The 22,912-nt window shown below is 54.1% G+C and overlaps 1 protein-coding gene across 1 annotated transcript in view; it reads left to right on the forward strand.

The window, feature by feature from the left end:
- Window positions 1-22,912, forward strand: part of KLHL29 (kelch like family member 29) — a 203,321-nt gene that overhangs the window by 57,854 nt on the left and 122,555 nt on the right. The window contains exon 2 of the mRNA XM_006910266.3: window positions 20,535-20,864. Within this exon, the coding sequence (XP_006910328.1) occupies window positions 20,580-20,864 (285 nt within the window). The 5' untranslated portion in view covers window positions 20,535-20,579. The remainder of the gene's footprint in view (window positions 1-20,534; window positions 20,865-22,912) is intronic.

Raw genomic sequence — 22,912 nt, forward strand, 5'->3', positions numbered from 1 at the left:
GTGCTTAGAATGCAGAGTTGTTTGAACTATAAAATATACCATGATTTATCTGTTGGCGGAATTTAGAACCTGGAACTAGAAGGTCTACAAGAAGGAGGGGACCCCATCTGGGGCTTTGGGAAGGGATGGTCCAGCGGCTCTTTGCTGAGACCCTGGCATTTGGGGTTTGGCCTCCTCCAGGAAGCCGCGAGTTGAAGGCAGTGGAGAGGCAGGTCCCGGTCCAGCCCAGCACCTCCGTGCCTGCCTAATCAAGACTGGAAGGGCTGGACTCTAATGATACTCTTCCGGACCCTTGTTGGTTTGCTGTCCGGGGCAGCCAGAGGCTTTGGAATATGTCCCGAAGATTTCAGGATGCACGCCATAGCCTTCACGACAGGAAGGAACGCTTCTGAAATCCCACGATGGCTCCTCCGGGCTGAGAAAGGCCATCTGGTCTGTAAAGGAGAGTGGCTCTGTCGGCCCCGAGTGCCCGCAGACCTCAGTTTCACGGTTAGGACATGGGTGCATCATTGAGCCCATTGGGCTGAACCCCAGTTAGGCATTTGGGAAAACAGAGGACAGAAAGGAAAAAGGACTTAGCCCACATCACACCACCAATAAGAGGCAAAACTAGGACCTGAGCCCAGGTGTCTGCAGACTCCTAGTTCTGGGGCAGGCAGTGCTTCACCATGTGCCCAGTTCACCTGAGGATCTGTTAAAATGCAGATTCTGATGCAGTAACCCGCGGTGGGGACTGACATTCTGCATTTCTGATAAACTCTCAAGTGATGCTGGCACTGCCGGTCCAGGGACCACACTGTGAAGTCACCTTCACTGGCCAGGGGGCCGAATGGTTCGGGGGCAAAGCTAGAATTTTTAATTCTCCATCATATCTGCTTGGCTCCATTCTGGTTCTGTTTTATTTTTACCAAGACGTCTAAAAGCCGTTGGTCCAGACCCCCAGCGTGGAGGTTATCTGTCACCTTTTGTCAGCTCCTTGCTACCCAGATGCCTGACATCTGTGGCAGGCAGGACTGGAATTGTGCCTGGGAAGTGTGCTCCAGACACTGGGAGGAGTGTGTCTGTGGCTTCGTGGGGGCGAGCGTGAGCAGGGTTCCCTGGTTGTGAAGAGGGACACTTTGTGGAATGTCACTCTGCTAGCTGTCTGCGCTGCAGCTTGACTAACTCTAGTGGATAGTGACTGTCTTCCACATTCGTGAGGATGTGACGACACGTGCCATTGACGTCTTTCAGAATAAGAGATCTTCTGTGACGAGGTCGCCAGGGCTTCTGCTTTTTCCACCAGTTCTCTCTTAACTGGAAACTTCTTCTCCCCAGAGCCTAGACTGAGAAAAGACCAGAAAGTGTCTCTGAGAGGCTGACAAAACGAATAGAGATCGTCAAGTATGTGCACCCAAATCTTGTGGGTTTTCTTTTTTTTTTCATCATCAACATCCCAGGCTTTAATTTAGAATTGTTCTTTTTTTAAAAAAAAAAATATATACAAATGAGCTGAAAGATTGATTACCTGGATTCTAAATTCAAATCGAATTTGCAAACTCCCAACCGGGCTAGAGTAAGGAGAAGCGTCGGAAAGATAACAGAAACAAGAAACACTTGCTAGCAGCTAATTGGAGGTGAAGCCGTTGCAAAGCTCTAGAATTTGACGTGCACACGTAGGAGGCGCCACAGCCTGGGGCGTCAGTGCAGGGACCCTGGGCCATCCGGGGCTCCTCTGGGCCTTAGCCTGACGCTGTGTCACAGCCCGGGGTCTGTTATGTCAAACTCCGTTCAGCACGTTGGGAAGGACGCCGTGGGTTTCAGAAGATGTTGTCTTTAACATTGCTAAAGTGTTTCGTTCTTGTTTAAGATGAGACATTTAAAGGAATCCATTTCCATTATCTCAAAAAATATGTCTGTCTGTAAGCAAAGCGAGACTTGCGCTCATAATCCCAGCGGACCTGGACGATGCTGTGCTGACCTCGTTCTACCTGGCTCTTCACACATCTCTCTTCCTCGTTCTCTCTTTTTCTGACCTCTTAATGGGAATCACGCTATACTTTGATCTTTCTACAGTTTGACCAATTTGACCCCCTAAATCCCATTGACTTCGAAGACGTGCGCCTCCAGTCTCTGACTTCCTAGCGAACAACCTGCATTCATCCTGATGTCCTGCCACCTCAGATTCCATAGATCCCAAGTCCACCCCCTCCACTTTCCTGGCATTTCAGCATCCCCCAGACCTGGGAGTTGGCTCTGGCGTTTCCCGCTTGGTAACTTATCATTTCCGACTCCTCCCTAATCCACACCCTCCGCTTTCCTGGCATTTCAGCATCCTCCAGACCTGGGAGTTGGCTCTGGGGTTTCCCCGCTTGGTAACTTATCATTTCCGACTCCTCCCTGTCTTCTCTGCCACAGCTCAGACCCTCATCAATCCCCCGCTGTGCTATTTTCATCAGCATCTCAAACGATCCCCCTGTTTCTGATTCTCCATCTTCAATCCACCTCGCTCCTGTCTGCCGCGGGAGTGCCCCCTCTTCCTCTCCCTCTCTCCCCAGGGCCTTTGTCCACACCTGCATTGTCCGATACGGTCGCCACCAGCAAAGGCACTCTTTAAATTAATTAAAATGAAAAATTCAGTTCCTCAATTATATCAACCATATTTTGAGTACTCAGTAACCACACGTGGCTAGTGGTTACTATATTGGATAGCACAGATGACAGAACATTTCCATCACTGCAGGAAATTTTGTTGGACAGCGGTGGTCCACACTGTTCTTTCATCTTGAGCATCTTTCTTTCTTTTCCTTCCCTCTGAATCCTCCTTGTTTCCCAAAGAATCTCAAAGAAGTTTCCTTACATCCCAAACCTCCTCTTAAGCATCACAGAACTTAATTCTTCTGAGAGTGTATTAGAACATATTAGAACTCTTTTAATCACAACAGACAGGCACCCAACTCAAACTAATTTAAGCAAAAAAGAGAATGCATTAGCTCTTGTCACTGAAAAATTCAGCAGCAGCTTCCGCCACAGCTAGACCCAGGAGTTCACAGAATATCAAAACTCTTGTCGGCCTCTCATCTCCACTTCTCTCTGTGGCTGGCTTCACTCTGTTCTGCAGATCGCTTCCTCCCCAGGACTAGGGAAGATGGCCAGGAGCCATTCCAGCTTACAGCATCCATACTGTTTATAATACCGAGGGAAGAGAAACCCTTGTTTTCTGAGTACATACATCAGCTCTGAGGGATTGGGGTCTTTTGGGGCCAGGAACCCTAAATCAGTAATTGTGGCAGGGAATAGAACACACTAATTTACCTGTCCTGGTCATGTGCTCACCTGGCGATGAGTCAGAACACCCAAAGCATATCTAGTGGGCTCCACATGGGAAATAGTCTATTATCAGATGAAGGGTTAGGGGCCGGCTATCAGATAGACAACACAGATTTCACTACTGAATTAAAGCTCGGAAACTTTCTTACTTTCTTCTTTTGACAGGAACCTTCCTGATGCCTGGCAGAGTATCTGTACAGATGCTCAACAAACAGTTGACACACCAATAGAAAGAGAACTAAATCAACGGGTGGGTGGAGGCGTGGATGGATGAGTGCAGGAATGAATGAATGGACGAAAAGATGGGTATGTATGTGCCTAGCTAACGCTGTGGGGTGCTGTGGGGAAGGCCAGAAGAGAGAACCACACTCACGCCCAGCAGAAGCAGCACTTACTGTCTGTTGGTCCAAGGTCCCCTGGAGGGTCAGTGTAGCCCTGCCAGACAGGGCCTCCTTGAGGTCATCCCTCTGCCAAACTGATCTCTGCCACCCCTCACAGCCCTGGCACAGTGCTGAGTGCCAGCCAGTTCTAAGTCTGGCAGCAGCTCTGTGCACCTTGTTCTAGAGGGACAGTCAAACAGGAGCTGTCCAGCCACGCAGGGTGATTGCCAGTGTCTGAGGCAGCAACTCCCGCTGGATTCCTGGTCCCAGACACACTGCAGTCACCATTCTTACTTAAGCCCCTGGCAATTAAAAACATGTTTTTAAAAAAAAAAAAAAATCAAAGCCAGAAAATCCACAGAATTGATGCTCCTGGTAGATGGCAGCAAAGCTGGTGCCTCCTCCTTGTGCAAGAGGACACGTGGGTTTTGACCTGAAGTTCAGCTCCCCGGAAACAGTAGGTGTGTCTTCCACGCAGAAGCTCTTGTTTCTGGCAGTAGCCGCCGTGGCGCGGCTGCTGGAACTGTCTAGGAAACTGAAGGATTAATCCTGGGAAGTAATTAGCACTGTTGGGAGTGGCCGGGTGCGGGCGTGTGTTGTCAATGCCATCGTACTGGTGGCCTTGGGAAGAAGCGCTAATGAGCCTAAAGGGCTCAGTCAGGCAACCAGGGTGATGCGGTATTTTGCTTTGTTCTGTTTTAATGTCCATCCTTTTAATCTCTTGTTTAAAATAGCCTCTCAGAATTTGGCAATCATATTTCTTCCCCGGTAAGTGAGTGCTTTTCCCACTCTTTCTTGAATTGCATCTTTTTCTGTGCATATGTTCATTAAGGAGCAAAAATGTACTAGCGGACTTATTTTAGCCTCAGTAGAGCCGCCTGGCTGGAAGCCTGTACGCTCAGGACACTTCTGCAGATGAGAGGGCCAGCTGAGCAGGGATCAGCCTATTGGCCGTCACCAGGTCTGTCGGGGGTGGTGCTCTCCCCTCTCTGCCCATCTCTTGTTCTGCGTCCATGTGGCACATGGGCTCTGATGGGGCAGCCGTGCTCGGGGTTTGGCTATTTGGGGATGTGCTGAGTCTCCTGCTTTCTGGAGTTGACCTTTGCTACAAAGCACGTGCCGTCCACAGGACTTGTTGGGCATTTGGAAGAAGACAGTCCCTGGGGAGCCAGCGTTCAACCTCTGTCCTTCCTGCGTTCTCTCCCCAAGGTGGAGGCAGGGGAGGGACAGTCTCCTGCCCAGGTCCCCAGGGAGTCAGCTTCGGTGCTGCTCAGCCCCAGGGAGATAAACCTGGAAGATGGGCTCAGAACAGCTGCCTCTGCCTCTCACCTGGAACGCCCGAGGGGGGAACCAGGCCTAGTCAACACTCAAACGGCTCTAATTTGGCTGGATCCAGGCTCTTGGTGATCTCGAACAAGTCACTTTCAACTCTCTGAACCTCTGTTTCCCCAGCTATAAGATTAAGATTGCATTAGTCAAGGCAGGCTAACTGCGAAGCAAACAACCCCAAAATATAGTGGCTTGATCCAATAGAAGCTTGTCTTTCCCAGGTCACAGTTCAGAGTGGATTGACAAGAAGGAGCTCTATTCTGTGACCCCGACAGGCACCAAGGCTTCTTCCACGTGTGTGTCTGATGGCTGGACCTCACCCTCCCCTGCAGTGGACAGGGACCAGAGAGGTTGGAAAAGGCAGCCCTGCTTATAACCATGTCAGCCTGGGGGGACCCAAATCATTTGCCCACACGTTTTGCACACACTGGTGAGAACTAGTCACATGGCCCCCGCTGGAATCAAGCAGGACTAGGGGGTGTTGTAGTCCCCGAGAAAGAGGGAGACATGGACATGGGGAGCACCAGTGACCTTTGCCACAGAGACAACACTAAAACATCCCTTCCCGGGCTGGCTGTGAGGGTTAAATGTAAAACGCCATCGTTCGAGCATGGTGCCTGGCCCCGTAGACATGAAGAAATTGTTATTTTTCTTCTCTTTCTCCTACCGGTTATTCCCTTGAGGCTTATGCAAATAGCAGACCAAAGCAAGAAATTAAATATCCTTCCCTCACCTCTGAAGCTGCTTATTTCCTTGTTCCCTCGCAGTGTAACATTTTATTAGACCTTCCAGATGGGGAAAGAGCAGGCAGATTAAAAGTCAGATAGTGCCTAGAAGCCTGCTTCATCGGTTTCGCGGACGGCTGGGGCTTCGAAGCTATTTGGTATTTCCACAGCCAAAAGGCCTCCTCGGGAGCAGTTGTGTTTTAATAAATGGCTGCCTGAGTAATTTTCCTCGAAGGAATCGCATCGTAGATGTGTCTGCTCCTGGGGGAGGGCTGGCTGTTCCTCTGAGTGTTCGTGCTACCGGTGCGTTATGAATAAGATGCTTAAGTCTGCCCGCCCTGTGCTCACGACGTGACCCCCAGACTCTCCAGCGCTCTGTGTGGGATACCAGACAGGAGAGAGGGGTGGGAGCCTGGTTGCGCCATGTGGGGGTCTTGATCACAGTTCTGAAGAGAGGATTCGTCCAACGAGCCTGCCCTGCCCCTTCCCCATGGCCATTGGCAGAAGGAACCAAGTTAAGACTCAGGGCAAGTGCAGTTCATTCACTGAACTTGACTGACATTGTCCCATCGGATATGGGTGGCCTGATGGGTGGGGCAGCATAGGAGGAGACAACAGAAGTCCTTGATTCAGGATTTCTCTGTCCATGGAGAGAGAAGACAGCACAGGAACCATACTGACGTGGAATGGCAGCATCTGTTCATTCATTCGTTTGTTCGTTCGTTTGTTCCTTCATTCATTCATCACTTACTGAGTGCCTACGAGAGGCCAGGTACTGTCTGAGCCAAGATATAGAAGTAAACAGAACTGGCAGTTGGAGAGCACCATGTCTGAGAGCCACCCGGGTTTGAATCCCAGCTCCGTCATTTGCCAGCTGGGCGATTTGGGGCAAGTTGCTTGACCTTTCTGTGCCTCAGTTTCCTCGTCTGGAGCATGGAGATAGCCATCCTAATAGCTGATTGTTACGTGTACTAAATGAATCAATATGTATAAAGCACTCTGTTTAGACAACTTCCATTCCAGTGTGGGAGAGACAGAAATCTAAAAAATTCCGCAGTCTGTAAGAAGGCAACGAGAACTATCAAAAAATAAAGCAGGGCAAGAGCTTGCCATTTTAAAATAAGATGGTCAGAGACAGTCCCACGGAGAAGGTAGCATTTAGGTAGAGATCTGAAGGAAATGAGAGCATTAGCCAGGTGAATAACTGAAGAAGAACTGAGCAGGCAGAGGGAGCAGCGTGTGCAAAGGTCCTGAGGCAGGAGGGGCCTGAGGGGAGGGAAGAGCCGCAAAGAGGCCAGCACGATAGAGCAGAGTCGTTGGAGGGGGGACGAAGCAAGAGAGGGAAGTGGGCTCCAGGGCCTCGTGGATCTTGTAGGAGCTTTTTCTCAGTTGAGATGGGAGCCATCGCAGGGACCTGAGCAGAAGAGTAAGGTCACGTGGTTTGGGTTTTATCACTCTGGCTGCTGTGTGGAGAACATGCTGAATGAGGGCAAAAAAAGGAAAGAGATGAGTTAGGAGGCTCCAGCAGAAACCCAGGCGAGGGATGCTAGAGGCTCAGACCGGGGTGTTCAGGATAGAGATGGGGAGAAGGGGTTGGAGTGAGCAGCTAACTCAGAGCTGTCAGTCAAGAAGGTTGGACCTATAAGAAGGATTGTGAGTTTGAGGTGAAGGATCCGCAGGTCCGGGGCTGTCAGGGAGCTCGAGCCCAGATGTGAGGCCCGGATGTAAGGACGATGTACAAAGAGAACTGGCTCAAAATCAAATACGGGAATTTCCTCCTGGCACCGCTGATTCCTTTCCTTCGTGGCCTTGAACGGGCCACCTGATCTCCGAGCCTCAGTTTCCCCCTCTATAAAATAGAAGCAGGGCTATGACTCACACGATTAAAGCGATTTTCAAAATGACAGACACGTTGCAGGCGCTCGATAAATGCTCCTTGCTTCTCTTCCTCACTGTGCTCCTGCAGCTTGGTGAGGAAGACTTCTCGCCACAGGGAGCAGTCCCCAGGTCAGGAGGCTGACACCAGCAAAGGCTCGGGGTGCAGGGAGGGATGCAGACCCTACCTCATGCCCATGTCTCTGACTTCATAGGGAGACTTGGGGCACTTCCCACAGGTGGGAGGCCCTGGAGGCTGCGGGGCGAGCACACTCTGTATGCTGCTTCTGGGGGCGGCTCATTTCCTGGGTGGCCAGGGAACAGGTGCCAGGCCAGTCTTCTTCTCTGGCAATGAGCAGTGCTGAACTTCTTTTGTTCTGGCTCCAGAAGTCCATCCTGATGGTGCCAGGCTGGTCTCTGATACCCAAGTCCCCCCAGCCTTGGGCAGGGACTCCCTCCCTCCCCCTGCGTCCAAGCCCAGACCTCTGCAGCATCCTTTGTTAAACCCAGACAGTTGGGGCGTCAGCCCTGCTCTGGGCACCCGCTGCAGGCTGGCCCTCTGTAAATGGACTGTTTGTGTGTGCAGAATGGGCCGGGCTGAGCTGCTAGCAGATGGCTATCTCGCCCTCGCCCAAGGGCTGCTGCAGCAGAGATCTGGCCTGCAGACAGCTACCCAGCCAGTGGCCCTGACCTTGTCATCCCCAATTGTCCTCAGAGTGCCCACTCCCTTGCCATCGGTAGACCCTGGGACTGAGCTCTGTGCAGCCAGGGTCTGCACACATGTGACTATGGGCAAAGGATGGACATGCCTGATGGGTGTAAGTAGGGTTTCCACCCAGGCAACCGGTGGGGAGCAGACAATGCTGTGTGTTTTCAGCGCTTAGTATGTGATCAGACACGTGGGTCCCTGCAGAACAAGGACTAGAAGGGAGTGGGGCAGCGGGTGAAGGAACAGAGTAGCCTGCGCCTTCCGGAAGGCTTCCTGGAAGAGGTGAGAACAGAGCTGAAGAAGGTGGGACCCAACAGCCAGGTGTTAAATTTAACTTTTCCTGTGTCTTGAAGTCTCAGATGAGGCCCAAGGCTGAGCATGAAAGATTCCCAGCCCGCCCCCCGCCCACATTAGAAAAGGGAACTAGGCAGCCCCAGGACTCCTTCCATGCTACCCCTCGCCCCTAAGTTAAGAAAGTCTGGCTAGACGACAGGAAATAGGAAATGTCATTCGTGAGAAGGAGTTATCCTGGGAGGGACACCCAGGCTTTTTCCTCCCCTCCTGGGAGGTGCCCCACCCTCCACCCATTCAAGCCCAGTCCCCGGGGACCTGAGGCTAAAGCACTCGGGAGGATGTGATCTGTGTCCCCTGGAGCTGGGGGCACCACAACTGTGCCTGACTCAGCCTGGCCAGAGTCAGGCAACCAAGGTAATGTCAGTCATGCTTCCACAGTGGACGCTGCACAAGGGAGCCACCTGGAAGAGCCAATGCAGGGAGCACCCAGCCCAACCAGACCTCTCCAGCCACTCCAGCAAAGGACTCAAAGCAGCGCCCACCAGCCGCAGAGCCAGCAGTGGGTCTCTGCCACAGGGGGCCACCTCCGCAGGGAGTGCTCTGGCTCCCCTCGTCCCTCCTGGCCCCCGTGGGGAAGCCAGAGCAGCAGTTAGTGAGAGGGACGGAGGCAGGACCGGGGAGCGCCGCGTACCCCTGCCCCATGGCAGGGCTCCGAGCCTGCGTCAAGGGCGCTGGGCCGAGGGGAGGAGCTCTGAATCGGATATGAGATCCAAGTTCTGATGAAAGACTGGACTTGGCTATGGGGAAGCCGAAGATGAGGTTGTTTTTAGAGTTGGCCTTGCCAGTTACTCGCTGTGCGCATGTAGGTCACTTAAACCTATAAGTTCCTTAAGCCTCTCTGTGTTTCGGTTTAATAAAAGGGCCCTGCTCATGGGTCTGTTCTGAGGATGAAAGGAGCTGGTGCGTGGACAGTCTTTGGGGTGGTGTGGGCACACGGCAGATGCTCAGTAGGTGTCGGGTCTCTGTAGTGGAAGTAGCAGCAGCAGCAGTGATGATGATGATGGGGATGATGATGATAAACAGAATAATAATAATAGAAGCAATACCCAAAAGTGCCCACCCCCCAAAAAATCTGTTCATGTCCAACAGAGGAGTTTGAAGGGAAGTAGTGGGAGAAAAAGAAATCTGCTTGCTGCTGCCGTTCCGCTGAGTTCAGCCTGTTTAATAAACCCGTTGCGTGATTATTAATAAGAACAGAGCTGCCGTGCTGGGTGCCGGTGGGGAGGCTCGGAGTGACTACCTCTACTGTCTGGGTGGTCCGGGAGGGCTTCCAGGAAGAGACGGCGCAGAGGAAGGCCTCCAGAGATGCAGATACCCCGTCGGGAGGAAAAAGTGGTCTGAGGAGGACGTTGTGCATGTCACATTCTCACTCACATCCACCCTTGGGACAGTTCCGCTCAGTATACATCGGGGGGCCCTGGCAATATACCCAGCCTTGGGTGGGCCCTGGGGCAAAGAGGTGAGAAGGAGGCAGCCTCTAACTTCGAGGAGCTGCCGGCCTCCTGGGATAGAAAGACAAAACTCGTAGAATGTCACATGAATGTAGTTGATGCTGAGACAGAGAGGTTCAGGGATGCCGCAGCGTTCAGAGCAGAACTCAGCCGAGCCCAGGCACTCTGTAAACACACACGCACACACGCACGCACGCACGCACGCACAGCGTTCAGAGCAGAACTCAGCCAAGCCCAGGCACTCTGTAAACACACGCACGCACGCACGCACGCACACACGCACACGGACACACACGCATGCACACACACGCACACACATACTGTGGTTCCCCAGGCCTTCTTTCTCTTTGCCATAGTGGCCAGCAGAGCTCATGTGAGGCACATGCTCCCAGCGTGGGTCCTGGGCCCCCAGCTGACCAGTAGTGAGCACGTAGCATAAGTGAAAAACGCACGCTGTAGTTTAAGCCACTGAGATTGAGGCTGTTTGTTATTATGTCATAACCCATCTATCCAGGCTGATGTGACCATAATTTTTTAAAAGTGGCACAAACAGAAAACTGACCCTGAGAGAATCTTCTCTGAGCCCCGTGGCCCTTCCTGCGTCAGAGCCCCGTTGCCCTGGGAGCGGCAGGTCTGGAGTCTAGTTCCATCTCTGCCCTGACACTCTGTGCCTCAGTTACTACCATTGTCAAAGGGCGCGTCTGACCCCAGAGCTGCTGTGAGACTTCAGCACGACGGTGACGGGACAGTCTTCAGGGACCCGGGAGTCAGGGAACAGCCAGCGGCCATGCCGCCTTCATCGGCTTCCCTGCCTCGGGCCCCGGGGGTCACGGCAAAGACCAAACCCACAGTCAGGTACAGGATCAACCCAGCACAGGGGGCCCCACAGGGCACATAAGGTCCTTGCTGCTGGTGGGCATGGGGCCAGTGGTCCCAGGCTGCCCAAGGGGGTGGAAGTGGCAGCCTGGAAGCCAAGCATCTCTGCTTGGTTAATCTAAAAATAAACAGAAAGGCAACAAAAATCTATGTTTCAATTACTGCACACAAGCTGTTCAAACAGCCAGCTCTGCACTGGAGATGTGAACTTGTCAACAAAGGCTGCCTCATTTGCATGCTTGGGTGGTGATAAAACACATAACCTCGCAACAGGCTGCCCTCTGGTCTGGGTGTTTTTTTTTGTTTTTTTTTTGTTTTTTTTAATTAAATTAAATTAAAAACACGGACATAGAATAAAGACAGTGGAAATCTGAAGCAAGTACATCAAGATAAGGCAGCAGCTCCCAAAATGAAGGCCGAAGAGCCTCTGAGGGCTTGGCCCTCGGTAAGAGAGGTCAACAGGAGAGTGACCGAAACAAGGAGTCAATGGCCAGAACCAGGGGAGAAAAGTCTCTCCCAAGTGGCCCAAAACACTCCTCTCTTCCCCTGCTGATTCTGGAGGGAGCCCCAGTGAGCAGCATGGGCCTTCAGCTCCCAATGTCAAAGCGAAGGCCCTTGTAGCCCCCCTCTCTGTTGAGGAGAGGTGAGGTACAGCCCACGTTTGGAGGCACCTCGGCAGGCCGGATGCATGGGGGCAAAGCTGGATTTTCATCCTTGGCCACGCCACATTTATTCCATCGCCCACATGCCCGCCCTCGCACCCTCCTAACTCAAGTACAGTCTGTTCTCTGAAATGAATGGAGCCACAGGAAAGTAGGCTACCCTGGCATCAGGGCCCCCCGACTTGCCCTGCCGGCTCCAGCCTGGACTGGCCCTGGCCTGAGCTCCCCCTGAGCAGCCCCACTGTCTCTGAAGGCAGGAGCCATGCCCCTCCTTGCCTGCTTTCAGGATCTTGCCAGAGCCAAGTCCTTCTCGGTTTCCCAGGGAGGGATTCAGATAAGCAGGAACTCCCCAGGTCCCACCAGAGATGGAAATGAGCAAGGAGCACGCTCGCGCTAACGCGGCGAGGGTTCCACAAATCCTGCATGCTGAAGTGGCTGTCGGTTCCGCATTCACTCTGGACAAGGATTTTAATGTCCCCAGCCCTCGGAGCAATTCTGCAGCCATCAGCCCAGACGCTCCTTACTCAGGGAAACAGAAGAGCAGTCGAGTCTCTCCCAGGGAAGATAATATCCTGTCACAGGCAGTATGATCTGCCGGCCATGTGACAGCCATTCCCTAATGTTTCCAAATAGACTTTTGAATAGACTCTTGTCTAGAAGAAAGCAAATTGCGAGAGCATTTCTGGCAGCCAAATAGAGAGCGAGGAGCGGTCTTTCTTCTTTGCAACTCTTGTTCTGGGTCTGGCTCCAGGCACCGAATAGGCTTCATTCATCAACTTGGGTCACTGATGAATTCCATGTGCTGTGAAGAGAGATCTCGTGAATTAGTCAGTTCTGCAAGATGCAGAATAACCAGGTGTGGGCCTCGAGAAGGCAGGCGGGCCACTTGAGGAAGGAAGTAACTGCAAAGTGTAGCTCTCAATACTGCAATCGTGTGTTCTCAGGACAGCGACAAAGCAGACTCTAGATTTCAGTGCTTCCATTCTCCATAGAGCCACCAAGAACAAGGAGTCCGAAGGAGCAAAGATGGCGGCTCGTAATGATAACTGTTAATTCTCCTCTAAGTGATCAAACCATACCCGCCCTCCATAGCTGCCTCATCGATCCTAATGTTTACGAGCCCCTAATTTACACACGCCTTCCTTCTTCCCTCAGTTTATGCTGATATTATGTTGCCAACTGTCATTTCCAATATCTTTTTTATTTTTCATTATCACCATTATAATGATTTACACCAGTAGCAATAGCACAAATGCCTAGTCAATTAGTCCCATGAGAAAAGTCTCTGAATCATGTATGCCTTTTTGAAAAAAAAAAAAATCGCTCCATCAAAACCCACAGCCAGAATTTCTCAAAGCAAAGGTGCACCTGGGAAGGGAGGGAAAGGGGAGGCTTGTTCTTTTAATGCTGTTCATCTAAAACGGGCATCGCATACCACCTTCCGGAGACAGGGAGATTGCTTTTTGCACGAGCAGTTGTGCCCAGGAAAGGAATCAGTGGCTTTTCTCCTGAAACCTATCATCAGAAAAGCGTTTTGAAGCGTTTGTCTTTTAAGGTCATGTATTAAGCCCTGTAATTATGGAATATGGCTTTTCCCGCCAAATACCTCTGCCCCCCAGGGCCCTCTGAGGACCAGGATGCGTCACAGAGCACGGCCAGAGCCCCAGGATGCCTGCGTGCCTCGGGCCAGTTCCTGTCCTGCTAACTGCCAGCTCTTAGGCTGGCACGTCTCAGACTCTAACCCGTGTTTGAGTCTCGTCCCACCACAGCACCCCACCCCACCCCACCCATCTCACCCCCTTCTTGTTGAAAATGGAAATTCTGACTCAGTCATCCTGGAGGCGGGGCCTGGGATTCTACATTTCTAACAGGTATCCATGTGAGGTGGATGCTGCAAACCACAGATCGCACCCTGGGCAGGTGGACTCAGGCCCCTCTCTTACCCCTCATCCTCATGCTCTTCATCTTGCTCACTTATGAAACGTGCCTACAGCACTGGAATGTCGTGAGAAGCCAGTGAGGTGGTGTCTCTCTTACTCTGCTTCCTTGTGATGAGTAAGAACTGTGGCCCTACAAGACCAGACTGCTGTTGCTGTGACCACTGCTGGACCCTTCCTGCCCTCTCTGCTGAATAGGGTCAAACTACCTACTTTTGGGAGATACCCCAAAGGTTGTCTAGCACTTTGTTTCAAAAAGGATTTGGTCCAACCTCTAGCTGGCTTAGGGTGCTAAAAGGCACATAAAGTAGGCTCAACTGCTCTGGGCTGGGAGGGGGCAGAAGGTGGACAGGGAGGTGGTCTGGGACAGATGGACAGAGCACGGGTGTGGGCTCGAGTTCTTGTGGCTGTGGCTCCAAAGCAGTGAGCTGGTAGACTGGGCAGACAAAGGCCACCACAGTAGCATCTACCCAGCCTGAGCCCTAGGCTGCCCTCGGTCCCCTGGCATCCACCCAGGACCGACTACGTATATCCACAAGAACTTGAGCTCGCCCCCATGCCCATCTTCTTTTAAAGATAAAGATGACACTTTAAAGCCCTCTGTTACAGAAGCCGATGCCGCCTGGGGAGTGGAAGCAGAGGTCAAGAGGTCACTGAGTTGTCTCACCCCTGACTTCCCTCTCGCCCAACCCTGGAGGGCCTGGTGGAGGAGGCTTGGTTGGGTCAGACCCTGGAGATGCAGCAGATCTTGGTGGAAACTGCTGGAAGCTAAGCAGCAGAGCTGGGGTGAGCCACTTCTGCCTGGCTCCTGGGCTAGGCAGTCTCCACACTGGTCCAGCTGAGGGAGGCCTCATGGCAAGGTGGTTGGCGATGGCAGGATGCACAGGGGGAGTGTCACATTAGGATGGTGGCCGCTCCAGGCTAAGCAAGGCTAAGCGGAAGGGAAAGGCCCTTTCAGAGCAGAGGTGAAATGTGACAACAAAGACTTTAATTCACTGGGGCCTTGGTTTCTGAGCTGGTCCAAAGGATTTGGAACAGAGCCTCGGGCCCAGGCTGGCACATGCACTGACTCACACTACCTGCGCTCTTGATGTCCACTTGCAGGTGCTGCACACCTGCACCCCTGCCCCCGAGGAATACCTCACCCATAGGGGCCATTATGCAGGTCCAGGAGCAGGGCAAGGCGTGCAAGGCACAATGCAAAGAGGCCTGGCTTTCCGGGCTGTGCAAATGCAGGGTGGACCCTGCTGCAGTGGCCTCCAGCATTTTTCACCCTGGGCACCTTTCTCCCCGCAGCCTAGTCCCCACCCTACTGCATGCTCCAAGCTGGAAACCATCCGCCGCCTTAATCTGGGAGCATCTCCTGAGCTCTGCCCCAGGTGCCCAGCCTGAGCTCAGTCAGCTACAAGGAGGAAATAGAGAGAGGGGTCCAGACTTCAGGAAGCACCCTTACAGGAGCAGCACTCACATGCTGGGTCGTAGGCCTGCCTGCTCGAGCTCCGAGAAGAGGGCTGGGCAGAGAAGTCCTCCCGCAGGAGGAGGCTGGCTGCCTGCTGCCCAGCCTCAGCCAGAAGCAAGTCTTCTGAGTTAGCGGGGGCTCGGTGGGGATGCGGGTCGGTGGGAGCTGGAGTGGCCCCAGGAAGCAGAGAGGCATTTCCGAGAGGCACCCCTAGTTCCGTCTAACGATCTGTGTCCAGACCTGGCCCTCTCTTCCAGCACCGCCCGGAGAATTCCTTTGTGCTGCATTTGCCAAGATGGTGTTCTCTGGCTGGTGTTTATTATTTTGCTCCAGAAGAAAGGCTAAAAGATGCAGAGAGGGAAATGAAAATAAGAAAGATGGGCATGGACTGTTCCAACCGACTTGGCAGCACGTCTCCCCCAAATGAGGCAATCCTACATTTTCCATTCGGGGCTGGACGGGCCGCGGTTCATTCCTCAGCTCCCGTCTGGAGGCAGCGGGCTCCACTACCTTCCTGTGGATTAATCACGCCTTGGGGGCCCTCACAGCCGGCACCCACTCCTCCGAGTGCCTTAATGACAAGAACAAGGGAAGGGTCATTAGCCACCTGTGATCCTGGATACAGCATGTGCACAGGGGATGTGTCGATAGGTGGGGGCCACGACCAGCCTCTGGAGCACGCTGAGCATGTCCCTGGACACTGAGCTCCTGGACAGTGGCCGCCGTGCCCTGGCCCCTTGTGGACAACACAAATGACTGTGACACATGAAACTCTTAATTATTTACTCATGAATTATTCATGTTGAGGCAAATCTGCGCAGCAGGGTTGCTGATCTGATATCCAGCAAGTGTCCAGGAGACAGAATTACAGAGACACGGCTCAGGCACGGAGACCGAGCCTGGTGTCAGCTGACTGAGTCCCTTCTTCCAGGCCATCGTCAGGCCCTGGGTGGCCCAGGCCTTTCGCAAGCCTGAGCCTGAGTCCCTTAGGGGGCCCCTGAGCTACAGGGAGAAACCCATGTGTCAAGGCAGGCCCCACAGTTGCTGATATGAGCTCCCCTAGGTCGTGGGCGTTCAGCTGAAGACAACCTTCCTCCCGCCCCGGTCTATTCTCTATCTCTCAATAGCCTTGGGTGACAGAGCCCCCTACAAAATCCCAGCCGCCTAGCACAGGGATCTCAGGGAGTCTGGGGCTGTGTGTTTCAGACACCGGACCACACACAGCTTCAGAACTGACAGTCTCCGTCAGTCTCGTCCTAGAGTCCCGCCTGGTTCCCACTGGCCTTGCCTTGGAGTTACAGGCCTATCCTTTGCCGCCCTGTAACATTAGGGTCTGATCGATATCCAGTGATAGGGCTTCTCCTTTGGAGAGGCTGCAGCAAAACCGAGGCAAGAGAGGTTGGGATACAGAGTGGAGGCCCCAGGCTCGTTTCGTGTCTGGGCGTCGGGAGCAGAGAGCAAGGAGCGTGAGAGGGAGGCAGGGCTCCAGGGACAGGCCGTGGGCGAAGGTTTGGGATGGGAGCCAGAAAGAGGTCAGGGGCTGAGACAACTTGGTCATTTGGTTCTTATCCTAGTGAGTTAGCAGCCGGGCATCTCCCCCAAGGGAACCCGAAGAGCGCGTGGGCAGGTGGTCCCTCATTCACTCACGGTCCTGGTTCCCTTGTGGTGCCTGCCAGATAGCGGCCAGCAGGAAAGGGAGCCAACTCCTGTTCAGTCCTGATGACAGAGGAGCCCATGGGAGAAGCAAGGTTGTGGAGGCCCTAGGACGAGCCCGCCTAAGGGATGCACCCTTCCTGGCGAATGGCGAGCCGTCATGGGGCCTGCATCTCATCCCTCAAGAGTGGGGTGAGCCTCAGGGGCAGACCCCTCGCTCTCTCCCAGACAGGGGTGCTACTAGGGGCATGCAGGGCGGCCTCCATACCCCCGCTGAGGGGCCATCTCAGTTGTGAGGTAGTTGGGCCGATCGGTGTGACATTGCCGCATTTCTGGGGTGCTGGGGGACTCTGTCCTTCGGTCTGAGGGATGTGCCTGTGCGCATAGGGCCCCCGGCATGTGTGGCTCTGAATGGCAAGGCCGCAGTGTGTACAGCAGGGACGGTGACCAGACGTTCCCAGAGGCACTTCCCATCAGGCACGTGCCATAGTGACGTGTCCACCTCCATTTTGTAAGGAGGTCCTCTGCTTCCCCTCACAGCTCCCTGCAGGAGGAGAGGTGTGTGCAAAGGGAAGGGACCCGGGAGGCCAGGCCAGCTTCGTCAGCGGTGTGCTGGGCCCCGCTGCCACCCTCCCTGAATCTGAGTCTGGCTCTGAGGAGTGAAAACCTGGATGTCTGCACTCGAGGCCACCGTGTGAGATCGTGGAGGCACAGGCATTTATGAACTGGGAGGTTCTGTGCGTGAGACTTCGGGCAAGCAAAACTGGGGTTCTGCTCTCCCCTGGGAAGGGCCCGGCCCCCCTTCCCTCCCAGAGCTTTTTCTTCACATGTGTGCACATAATTTAAACAAGTGCCACCCAGAGTCCTGTTTTGTTTTGTTTTTTTTTATAAACGGCCCCCACACACACACTCAGAGGAACGCCTGCTGCCCAGACTCCCCTCCCTCTCCCGGCAAAGGGCTCTGCCGGTTCACGGGCAGCCTGCCAGGGAAAGGTGCCCACCTTGACAGGGCGGCATTTTTACGAGTTTTGTCTGTAATTGCTTGACCAGTCTCGTCTGGGACACGTCCTCCTGCCCCACTGAACGCTTCCTGCTGCCTCCCCCACAACCAGCCGGGCGCACGTGTGGGCACACGAGACCTTTTTGACACGCTGGCTCCATGCCCAGCAGGAAATATTTAAGTTGCCACCTCTGAATCTGGCACTCTGCCGCCCTGCTCAGGGTACACTGTGCAACACATTTCTTTCATTCCATCTGAAAGGAGAAATTAAATTGAGAAATGAAGCCCAGCCCAAACCTGGCATGCAAATGGTTGACCTTTGTTTTGAATACACTTTATGAGGCTGAAACCAGATTGTGTGGCCTCCAGCTGCCTGAATCTCTATCTTCTCTCTAGCATTTTAAGGAGACTTGAACAGATGAGCGGCAGGGGGTGGGGGTGGGGGTGGCTGGAGGCACAGGCTGCTAGGACTGTGAGAACGATGGAGCTACTATGTGGTCCAGCAGGTGGTCCCCGAGGCAGCGAGCTGACCGGTTTGAGCTGTGTCAAAGGTTTCGCTGGGGCTGAGGAGGCCCCTCTGACCCGATCCCAAGGGGGCACGTTCCGCCACCTGTGGGCGTGTCACAGAATGTCAGAGGTTGGGAAGCCATTCCGGCAAAGAAGCAATATAGGCTTGGACCCCAAGCTGACAGAGAGAGATACCTTCAGAAACTGAGGGCGTTAGGAGTAGCTGGAGTGGATGTGATGCTAGAAAAAGAACCCAGCCCAGATCCTCGTGTCTTCTGGGGCCGTCCTGAGGAATCAGGACCTTACAATGAAGGACAGGATTTAAAGCGAGAGACTAAAGTATCGTGATCTGATCTGTGCTTTTAAAAGTTGTAAGGGCACTCGGGTGAAGGGATAAGGAGAGGGACAGGGGTAGGAAGACCGGGTGAGACAATCTATGTGGTAAACAGTGAATCGAAGTGGAAGGTGTGCAGATGTCCGTGAGGCACATTTGAGAAGTAAACGGAGCAGGAGAATCAAAGACCCCGCCGTCGAATACGAGGGCGGAGATGGGGAATGGGGCTGGCTTTCTCCACTAGAGGGAATTCCTGAGAATGAGCGTTCAGGCAAAAGAATAATGGGTTAATTGAGGGACCTATAGTACTTAGGTACCCGCGGAATGGCCAGGTAAAGGTGCACAGCAGGCAGTAGGATGGCTGATGTGGTGCATAGGAGATGGAGGGAGTCATCGGTAAAGAGGTGACAGCTGAACAAGGTCATCCACACAGTGTGTAGGGTGAGAAGTAAACATGAAGTGAACCTGCCACCCAACTTTAAGACGTCATGGCCAGCTCTGCTTCCGGTGGGCCTCCAGGATTATTAGCCCAGGTCTGTTCCATGTACCTGGCAGAAGGGACAGTACCAGGGAGAGGACAGTGGCTGCCAGGGCCTGGCCGACCACACGAGTAGGACTTGAGTGGCAGGTTGCTGGGCTTGGGCCCAGGCTCTGGGTCTGTGGCACTAGAAGTTGACAGCTAGGTCTGGGTATGCAAAGACCAGAGTAGGATCAGGCTTGATAGAAATTTTAAAAATAAAATGGCCTATCCGTCCACCAGCCAACAATTCCAGAGTCCCCCCCAGGGCCGTGCTGGACTAGGGGAGTGAGAAAATGAGCCAGGAGCCATCCCTGACCTCCAGGCGCTCACCACAGGCAGGATGTGGTTGGAGAATGAAAAGGGTCAAAAGCAAGTCCCACCTGAGCCGTGGCCAGGGCTGGGCGTGTGACGCGCAGGGCAGATGCCACCCTCACTTTCCCATCTCCGTCCTCACACCATCATACCCGTGCCCTCTGCCTCTGCCTCGCTGTGGCCTCTCCTGCCAAGACAGCCTTTCCGATGTCTTTACATCCTTCCTGACTAAGGGTGACATCAGGCCTGGCTGGGCAGGAAGCCAGGCAAGTTACCATAATGCTTAGCAAAATGCAGTCTTCACGATGCAGAAGGCCCTCAGAGGATCCTGGTGTGTCGAGGTCTCCATGACAACACGGAGGGCCTTATGGTTCGGATATTCACGGAAATCACGTGGGAGATGGTCTGGTTAACAGAGACCAGGGAGCCCGGGGTCTCTGGTACCAGCGATTGAATCGTAGGGTGACGAAAGAGGACTCCTAAGTCCCAGAGATTTAACACCATCTCAGATTTGAGTCCCACGTTGAGCTACGGCAGGAAGGCCAGGATCCCGGTCACATCCTTACCTTCTAGTTCTCTGACCTCAAGGGAATCGCTTATTCTTAATAAGCTCCCCGGTCCATAAATCGGAGAGGACCCAGGCCCTGCCAACTCACCGTAGGATCAATGAGATCTTTGTAAAGGGCCTTGTCCGCTCTACAATGGGTGTACAGGTGTGGCTGCTTGCATCCCATCATTGAAGAAAACGTGGCCTGGGGAGTTTAAAAGATCTTGTTTACACAGTGGGGATGTCAGGATAAAATCCCAACCGTAATTAAAACGTGCACATCTGTCGTTCAGGGCAGCGTGAGGCTGCAGAACAAGAAGCTTTACTTGAAACTTTGACTGGGTTCGAATCCTGTCTGCTACACTTTACCATGTGATCCTGGACAAATCATTTATTCCTCATCTGTGACGTGGGGCTAATGATCCATGTTTTGTGGGCTCGCTATGAATGTGAAATGAGCTCACATTTGAAAGCCCTTTATTACACACAGAGAAGGTGTTTCATAGATGCTGACGGGCGTCGCTGCCGTCCCCTCGTCCTAGCGCGGCCTCTCCTGCTTGTCTAAATCGCCCTCTTCTCCACTCTGTGCCAGCAGGTCCGGCCTCTGTTTCCCTGTGAGGAGCAGCCGAGGCCCACCGAGATGTCCCGGCACCACAGCCGCTTCGAAAGAGATTACCGGGTGGGCTGGGACCGCCGTGAGTGGAGTGCCAACGGAACTCATGGGACCACCAGCATCTGCAGTGCCACCGCCGGGGCGGGGGGCGGCACAGCCAGCAGCCTCAGTGCCCGGCCCGGCCTCCTGCCACTGCCAGTGGTGCCCTCCCGGCTGCCCACGCCCGCCACGGCCCCTGCTCCCTGCACCACCGGCAGCGGCGAGGCCATCACCAGCCTCGTGGCCAGCTCTGCCTCCGCTGTCACTACCAAGGTAAGACCTCCTCTCTGAGCAGAAGCCAGGCAGAGGGGACCCTGCTCCCCCTGCAGGCCCGGCCAGCTCAGCAGGCTTACAGCCTGTGTGCTGGACACAGCGTTCTCCCGAGTATTAGCACCCCCAGAGCTGGGCCGGGCAACTGTCGATGTTATGATTCTAATTTTCCATAATGTCTCTTTCTCTGTGACTAACTTGTAAGAAGTCAAGCAGGTGCAGAGGCCACTCGTTGTCCTTGCCACGTTGATTAAATGCTATTTAATGTGCAAAATGACAGTGAAACTCTGACTTGGCAATACAAGATCCCTAAATAGGTGAATTTAGAGCAGTAGTGACTTAGGTTTGCAAGAACATCCTGACCAGCAGTAAGTCATAACTGGCATACATCCATCTTTTGTTAATCACTGTGCTGAAAATCCCACATCCGTTGTCTCCTCCAAGCCTCAGACAACCCCGTGAGATCAGCATTTTTGCCAACCCCACCTTCCGGTGGAGGATACTGAGGCACACCGAGTCTGTGACGGCCGGTCAAGGGGGGACCTTCCACGGAGACCCAGGCCTCGGGTCCCAGTAGTCGGGCTTGGGGACGTTAGCTCCAGGTCGTTCCCCTGCTTCTGGAGGTCGCTCCAGCCTCAGGAATGACACCAGAAACTGGGCTGCATTGCTAACTGAGATGCAGAAATGAAAATGTCACCAAGGCTCTTGCCTGGCTTCGGGCTGCGCGGGTCCCCCTCATGCCGCTCAGAGCCCCAGGGTCCGTGGCTGGCGGCGGAAGCCCATTCATCACCCTCCCGTCTCCTGCTCCGCCAAGCAGGGGCTCTGCGGGCGCCTTTGCCTCTTGCAGTCACTCAGAGCCACCTCCCAGGAGACCTCTCAGGGCCAGTGTGTGTGTGTGCGCGCGCGTGCGTGTGTGTGTGCATGCATGCGTGCGTGCGCACCCGCGTGCACATGCGTAGTCTTTTCTTTCCTGCTCTCATAAAAGTTGCCAGAGAAGTTAGAGGCGGGAGCCCCGGCCTCAGCCATTGTGAGGTGCCCGTGGCGCTGGGAAGCCGCGCTCCAGGTGTGCTGTGCCTTTGTCTCTGCGATTTTCAAAACTCCCTTTCAGCCCTGCTTCTCATTAATAACTGTGAGTGCTGCCAGCACGGAGCCCGGCGAGGCCCGAGACAATGGAGCCGTTGGAGGCCAGCTCGGAGCGCGCTGACATCTTGCTGCAGTGCCTTATTGATTTTATTTTCCTGTTTTGAAAACACCGCCCCACTGAGGTAGGGAGGGAAGGAATGTTGGACAAGGGAGAGGAGACGGAGCATTATTTGGGCACGTTGCCCCCAGACTAGCCAAACACACTCCTCCCCTGGGTGCCGGCCCCCAGGACTGGTCCAACGCAGTGACCTCTGCCCAGTGGAGCCAGCCAGCTGCCCTGCCGGCCACATCTGGCAGCCACTCCACAAGGCCAGCTGTTGGCCACCTGGAGAAAGGCAGCTTGTGGAGCTGACTGCTGGGGGCTCCAGGTGGAGAGAGAGAAGCTGGACCTGGGAGGCCACCTGATGGTTTCTGCCCTCTCAAGGGTGGAGGCCGTTCAGGGGTGGCGTCGGGCTATGCCCTGGGCAGGGGTTTCGGCCCTGCCAGGCAAGGGGAGTGGAGGAGACAGCAGCGAGGGCCCTCCCCCAGGGCTGCCCTTTCCACGCAGCTCCCGCTGCGCTCCCCAGCAGCTCGATATTCACCATCCCTGACTGGCCAGGCCCCAAACCACAGCCCATGGGAGGAAAGGAGCCCAGCCTCAGACAGAAAACAACAGCTGGGCAGGAGCTGAGCTGGACAGCTGGAAGGGGCCTGGAAGGGGCGAGGAGGCGAAAGTTCACGCCGGGGAGGACAGCCGGCTCCTCGGCACATTTCCCCCCTGTAACCAGCTCCAGCCCAGTTTCATACCTGCAGGGGCTTGTAAACCAAACAGAGGCGTCTGATTGTGCCCCGGAATCTTCGGGGTGCTCAGGAGAATGGGCATGCAGGGGAGAGGGAGGTCAACCACCAGCCGTGGCTTCTGTCCATGG

Source organism: Pteropus alecto, unplaced genomic scaffold (genome assembly GCF_000325575.1).
Source record: "Pteropus alecto unplaced genomic scaffold, ASM32557v1 scaffold61, whole genome shotgun sequence".
Classification (NCBI taxonomy): Eukaryota; Metazoa; Chordata; class Mammalia; order Chiroptera; family Pteropodidae; genus Pteropus; species Pteropus alecto.